Source organism: Myotis davidii, unplaced genomic scaffold, assembly GCF_000327345.1.
Source record: "Myotis davidii unplaced genomic scaffold, ASM32734v1 scaffold3211, whole genome shotgun sequence".
Lineage (NCBI taxonomy): Eukaryota > Metazoa > Chordata > Mammalia > Chiroptera > Vespertilionidae > Myotis > Myotis davidii.
The window spans coordinates 127,803-128,007 of record NW_006282526.1 but is presented as its reverse complement, the minus strand read 5'-3'; the positions used below and the strand labels follow the sequence as shown (position 1 = coordinate 128,007).

The window sequence follows — 205 nt, the reverse complement described above, 5'->3', positions numbered from 1 at the left end:
GTGACTTGGGACAGAGCGCCACTGGGTGGTCCTGAGGGAGGTGCCAGCCGTCTGGGTGGCCGGGACACTCTCTGTGGTCCTGGGGGACAACGGGGGTGACTGGGTGGTGGCCGTGGTGCTGACCTCGGTGGGCCCAGGAGTCCGCAGGCCCGTGCTGGTGGGCATGGCCGAGCTGGTGGGCATGGCCGTGCTGGTGGGCGTGGCA

At 70.7% G+C, this 205-nt stretch overlaps 1 protein-coding gene across 1 annotated transcript in view; it reads right to left on the bottom strand.

The window, feature by feature from the left end:
• Positions 1 to 205, bottom strand: part of LOC102766465 (mucin-5B) — a 37,624-nt gene that overhangs the window by 12,801 nt on the left and 24,618 nt on the right. The window contains exon 26 of the mRNA XM_015560172.1: positions 49 to 190. Within this exon, the coding sequence (XP_015415658.1) occupies positions 49 to 190 (142 nt within the window). The remainder of the gene's footprint in view (positions 1 to 48; positions 191 to 205) is intronic.